General features: G+C 50.2%; 1 protein-coding gene across 1 annotated transcript in view; it reads left to right on the top strand.

Annotated features, from left to right (window-relative positions):
• Positions 1 to 6,000, top strand: part of LOC104490629 (glutamate receptor ionotropic, kainate 4) — a 71,475-nt gene that overhangs the window by 42,815 nt on the left and 22,660 nt on the right. The window contains exons 10-11 of the mRNA XM_010132940.1: positions 1,256 to 1,363; positions 1,946 to 2,149. Of these exons, the coding sequence (XP_010131242.1) occupies positions 1,256 to 1,363; positions 1,946 to 2,149 (312 nt within the window). The remainder of the gene's footprint in view (positions 1 to 1,255; positions 1,364 to 1,945; positions 2,150 to 6,000) is intronic.

The following is a 6,000-nucleotide window of genomic DNA, read 5'->3' as shown; positions in this document are numbered from 1 at the left end:
TTCACGCCCGGGGGGGGGGGGGGGCACCCGCTGCCTCTTAGGGCTGCAGCAGCTCAGTCCTGTGGTATCAGAGGCTTTAGGCTGTGGCCAGCAATCCAGCATGCAGAAGGCTGGGACCTGACAGGCAGAGAGGCTTTGCAGGAGAAAAAAGGTGAGAGACTGGGTCTCAGGGGGAGCTGGTCTCGCTTGGCTGCCAGTCTATCCTTGAGAAAAAACAGAGGCTGTTTAGAGAGCAAGAGCCCGGTTTGCATGCTCTGAACTGAGCTGCTGGAGGTGCTGATCTCCCTGCCCAGAGCTCTGAGGGAGGGAGATTAGGCTCTTGAAGTTAAAATTAGGTTTTGTTGAATATTCCTCCCCCTGGCTGAAGTCTGGTTGCCTTGCGTCACAGCTGAGTCACAACGTCCTCCCAAGCACTGGGGGACTCGTCCCCATCACTGGTGGTGAGAATCAGGTTTGCTGCAGCGGCACTGCTTGGATGGGTGAATTAGGCTGTCTGCGGAGCTGCTGGGTGTGATGAGCCTGAATCAAAGGGTTTGGAGGTACTCAGTGGCACGGTAGTTAGCATCCGTTATAGCAGATAGAGAAGGATGAGTCACAGTGCAGCACCGCTGAGAATGTGGCTTCATTTCATCACCTGCCACCAAGGTGGAACTGCTGGTCACGGCTGGGAAGGGTCTGCCCTGCGTCGGCACTGCTGCTCGGGGATTGCAAAGGAAGCTGCGACACTGCGATGCTCCTGCGAAGTGGTGGTTTCCTCTGTGGAAATCACAGTGTCTCTACCAGCCTTTAAGTAGTACAAGTGATGCTCACAGAAGGACAGCAGGAGGGGTTACTTTCTTTCAGGCAGATGAAGCTTTTATTCAGTTACAGAGACAGCATAAGGCAGGACAGGAACTGGAGGCAGGAACCTCATCTCTCTGTTTGTCGACTGTCACTTTCTGAAGCTCTTCTGAGCTGTGTCTGTAACACGTAGTGCTGATGTGGGGAGCAAAGTGTCATCAAACCTGGGTGTAGCTCTGCCCCTGCAGTGTTTTTTGGCGTTGTCGTGCAGGTGGGGCTGTGCTGGCACATGCACCAGTGGGTTCATCTCTCTGCAGGACCGGACTGCTGCGAGGGTGTGTTGTAAAGGTAATGGAGCATTCGTAAACACCTCTTACAGGGCCAGCCTGATGGTTGTCAGTCACCAGAGCCATATGCCAGGGCCCTACAGTAATTTGCCCTGTAAATTCCCTTATTGTGATGTTTATGTCTCCAGATCGGCCACTGGCACGTCTCTGAAGGACTCAGCATGGACAACAGGATCTTCTCCTCCAACATATCAGACAGTCTGTTCAACACCACACTCATTGTCACCACCATCCTGGTAAGTGAGGGGGTCACCTACAGTTCTTATTAGCTCTTTGCCAGCCCAATGCTTAGGAGTAGCAATTGCCAGGGTATTATTCCCTCTTCCTACCCCCCTGGCCCCCAGCATGCAGCACTGCACGCTGATTTCATAAAGAACAGACGATCAAATCTCTAATTACAGCACTGAGGACAATTCATGACAGTGTAATTAAACTCTAGTTGATGTTTCATATGGAAATGATATTTGATGAATTCAGAAGCAGCTGGGGAGAGGGCTGGGATGGGGATAAGTTGCCATTTTACGTTCATCTCTGAATGATGTTCTTATTTTGCATGCAGCTGGCAGGTTGGAGGGGACAGTTGTCCCTTCTACCCATAAAATTACTGAAATTGGCCGAGATGGGTACAACCTTTAAACCCTGGTCGAGAGGGATATTATCAGAACAGATCAGGGACATTGGCCTGGGTGCTCCTTGTATGAGCCTCTGCATCCCAGTGCTGCCAGGGTGCCCACCACCCTCTCTGCCTTGTGCTCAGCGCTGAGCTGGTGGGACACCTCGGCTAAGATGGGAATGACAGCTGCCCAGTTTCAATGCAGGAAAACCCTTACTTAATGCTGAAGTGGAACCATCAGGAGCTGGAGGGCAACGACCGCTATGAGGGCTTCTGCGTGGACATGCTGAAGGAGCTGGCAGAGATCCTGCGTTTCAACTATAAGATCCACCTCGTTGGCGATGGTGTGTATGGAGTCCCTGAGGCAAACGGCACGTGGACAGGGATGGTCGGGGAGCTGATTGCTCGGGTAAGTGAATTAGCTGCTCTTTTTAACTGTGCTCTAGTGAGACTTGGCAATGAAAAGCCCTGATGCTTTATTAAGTTCCCCAGGATTATAACAATGGATGGGGATTTTAGTCTATTTTTCAGTCTTTGACCAGAAGTTCTCCCAATGGCAAATGTATTTGTTGTGCGATGTGACAGCGTGCGAAGTCGTCAGAGCAGGAGTTGGTGCCTCAGGTGCTCTCAGGGGTGCTCAGCTTTTGGAAGCAAGGTCTGGACTCCAGGGTCCCTGTGTAAGAGCTCGATAGAGAATAGATTTTTTTTTTTTTTTCCCCAGTGGAAAAAATAATGAAAACTTGGAACAGGAAAATATGTAGGTTCTGGCAGGGGCTGGTAGAAGATGAAGAAAACTTACAAAAACATGATTGGAAGGGAAGCAAGAATCACATTTCTACCTAGAAAATTTCTGGCAGGTTCATTTCACCTCCTTGACTTTGCGTATTGTTTCTGGAGAGGAGCATTCTTTGTTCCCTTCAAGTGTGCAGATCGAGGCTTTTTGTCATGGCTCTGCTTCGCTGTGACGCTGCACAGCAGCTAGACCGAAAGCTGAATGCTTCTGCTGGGCTTGACAACACTTCTGCCTGTTTGTGTGCTCGGTCAGGCAGTAGTCCCCTCCCAGGGATTACAAAGGTAGTCCTTCCCCAGGGACCCCAAAGCTGAAACACAGTTCATGAAACGCTCCGAGATCCTTAGTAAAACGGTCTTGGCCAAAGCTAACGTTAAGATTGATGTTATTTAAACTAACGCTTCTGCCCTCAGCGATTTCTGCTCTGCCCTGTTATTACCAAAGCACCTGCGAGAGCGCAGCAACAGTTCTCAGCTGGTGGCAGATCCGCGGTGAGGTGTATTTATGACAATCGCACCACTGTGCGAGAGGAGCCCCTGAGCCACCCCGTCATTATCCTCACAACAGAGGCATGTCCTGCAAAGCAGAGGAATAAGGGGCTGAACCCATCCCCTGGGGCTCCAGGCAGGGCTCTGGGGCTCCTGCCACAGCTTTCCTCCTGGCTGTGGGAGACGAGCAAGCACCTCTAGGAAATGCACACCAGTATCTCTTTGCCCCTTCCCTGGGTGTCCAAGCAGACCCGGCTGATGCTTATCCTACCTTAGGAGCTTCAACTGACTGTCTAAAGTCAGGTGGAACAACTCTGGGTCTAGAAGACTCGCTGTGAGTCAGGGACAGGGCATGGTATGGATGGAGATCTCTCCTGAACTAGTGCCGTATCTCTTGGGTCACCCTTCCCTGGTGTAGCGATAGCTCTCACACCAGCCGACATCCCACCCGCATCTGCTGCTTCTAAAGAGCCTTCTGGACAGTTGTTTGCAAATGCTCTGGGCTATTGGCACAGTTTTTATACATACATTTCTCTGTGAATACGTGTATAGACACACACGCACAATTACAGTTCTGCAAGGTTTCTTTTGAGGGACGAGAAGGAAGGTGCAGAGAGCAGTGTGTGATCTATGCAAACAAACAAAGGGACCAGCCATCACGTTTTTGGCCTCCTAACCTTGCCAGTGCCTCTCTCAAGTTAAATCAGAGCTTCTAGAGCGTTGTTTTTCTTTAGTGATAAGTGTTTTAACTTCATCTTCACACAGAAACCTTTTGTTTCTTCTGCAGCTCTGGCCTTATTTAGGAGGATCTTCACTTCTGCTTCAGCAAGGCAGAGCTGACAAAGCCTGTGTGAGACTGTATCAAAGACTGGGGAAGACAAAAACCTTTCTCCACTTTGTTCTTCTTAGGCCCTTTAGAATCTTTTAATGGTTTCAGTGAGGTTTTGATCAGTCCTAAGGACTGGAGCTTTGGAACAGGTCAGCCAGAGCAGAGCTGGCCATGTGCATGCTGCACTGTTCATTCAGGGATGCTTGAGACGTTGCTTTTAGAGGTCATTTCACCACCTAAGGGGTTCCTCTCCCTCCTTGACAGTCAGCCACAAGGGGGTTTGTCCTCAGTTCCAGCATCTTGTTCATCCGCTGTCCCACTTCAGGACAGAAAATGAGGTTTCACTAACATGCACTTAGCGTGCAGGACCAGAAAGTCAGAAAATTATCCAGCTCCGTGCATTATCTTTCTGGTATTCTTTGTCTGTAATCCCCATGTGGCACTGCATCTCCTCAGAACAACTATAGGCTGTATAGGAAAAGTGTTTAGTTTTATTGCTCCTAAATTGAGCAGCTATTGATTTATTCTTAAGTGCTGAAAATTCTATTACAGCTAATTGTGCACTACGATATGATTGAGGAGGATGCTTTATAAACATAAATCCGGTGTTGACCCAAATTCACCAGTACGTATCTTCCTGACCTGCTCACAAAACTGATCAAGAGCTAAGGACGAGGGGCCAGGATGGCTTAGGGGGTTAGTGGGCGAGCGGCAGAGACTCCTGTGTCCAGGCCAGCAGTCTGACTTGCCATCGCACCAGGAAACCTGCACACTTTGTGGTCAGCTGATGGAGATTTCACTTGGCAGAAACTGTTTGGAAGGACTCGAGCCCGTCTTTAGTGAAAGATGTCACAAGCTCAGACAACATTGTGCTAATTGGTCCCTCTGCACATGCCTGGCAGGGGAGTAAAGACTCTCCAGCCGGGGCAGAACCCCCTGTTGGCCTTGCTGGCTGTGGCACAGACAACTGCAGTCTCCAGCAGTTCGGCTGATGCTGTACACGTGCACTATCCTTAACAAGCAAACAAGGGGGAACAGCAAATCTTTCTGTCTCCTATTTTTTGGCACCAGAGCCTTAGGGGACAATAGGGCTGGAAGAATTACTTTGTGCTCCTTCCTGCTGCAGTGCAGTGACTCAGAGTCCCTGATGGTTGTCGGGGCTTCCCTTTCTCTCTCTCCAGCGCGTTCTCGAGCTGAAGTGAGTTTGCCAGTCTGATACAAGCCAACCAATGTATTTTCAGGGCAACATGACAACCTTGTCCTTGTCCTGCCATGCCTGCAGCTTCTTTGCTGGTGAAGAGGCGGTGCTTTACAGTCAGAGGTCTTCTCCCTTCAGCTGCTCCAAAGATGGGGAATGGCAGGAATGAAAAAGAAGGGAGAAGATACTTCATAATTGGCAAAGTCCTGCTCTCCGCTCAGCAGTGGGTGTTGGTGTTCAGCAAGAAAAGCTGTGCGTGGGTGAAAAGAGGGAGGGGGAGTCTGTTTGCGTGCTATCACTCTGGCAAGTGTGACATGGAGGGGCTTGAGAGGATGGGAGGTGAGAGGGAGTGGGGAAGCGAAGGAGTATGGGCTGTTGAGCTGTCAGGGGTTAGGGCTGGGCCAGCCACTAGACCAATGACAGAGGCTCGCTATTAATTCCTCTCCCTTCCCAAAGGGAAGAGAAAGGGAATAAGAGAAAAAGGCTTATGGATTGGAAGAGAAAACTGGAACTGCTTTAATGAAAATAATAATAACATGATATATATACATAAGCATCTATAATACTGATGCCAAACCCAACCCCCCTGACGGCAACCACATCCCTGTCACCACTGATGCCGTGGGCAGGCGCTGGGGCTGGGCTCAGCGGCAGGCGGGAACCAGATGCAGGAGCTGGATTCTGGAGCTGGTCGGGGATGCAGGGACTGGGATGGAAGAACAGACAGAGTCCTTCTCAGACACCGGCCTTTGAAGAAGATAGATTGACCCTTGTGATCCCTCAGCTTTACACCGGATACGATGTCTGTGGGATGGAAAAGCTTGTTGGTTAGTTTAGGGTCACCTGTGCTGTCTGCTTCTCCACCCAGCTGTGGCCTCTGACTTACTGCACCCTACTGTGGCACACAGGATTGAGCTGCACAGGAGCAAGTATCAGCAAGAGCCTTTCTGCATCC

This window comes from Buceros rhinoceros, unplaced genomic scaffold (genome assembly GCF_000710305.1).
Source record: "Buceros rhinoceros silvestris isolate BGI_N320 unplaced genomic scaffold, ASM71030v1 scaffold17363, whole genome shotgun sequence".
NCBI classification, from domain to species: domain Eukaryota; kingdom Metazoa; phylum Chordata; class Aves; order Bucerotiformes; family Bucerotidae; genus Buceros; species Buceros rhinoceros.
The sequence above is the reverse complement of the archived record's forward strand: the minus strand, read 5'-3'. Positions and strand labels throughout refer to the sequence as shown.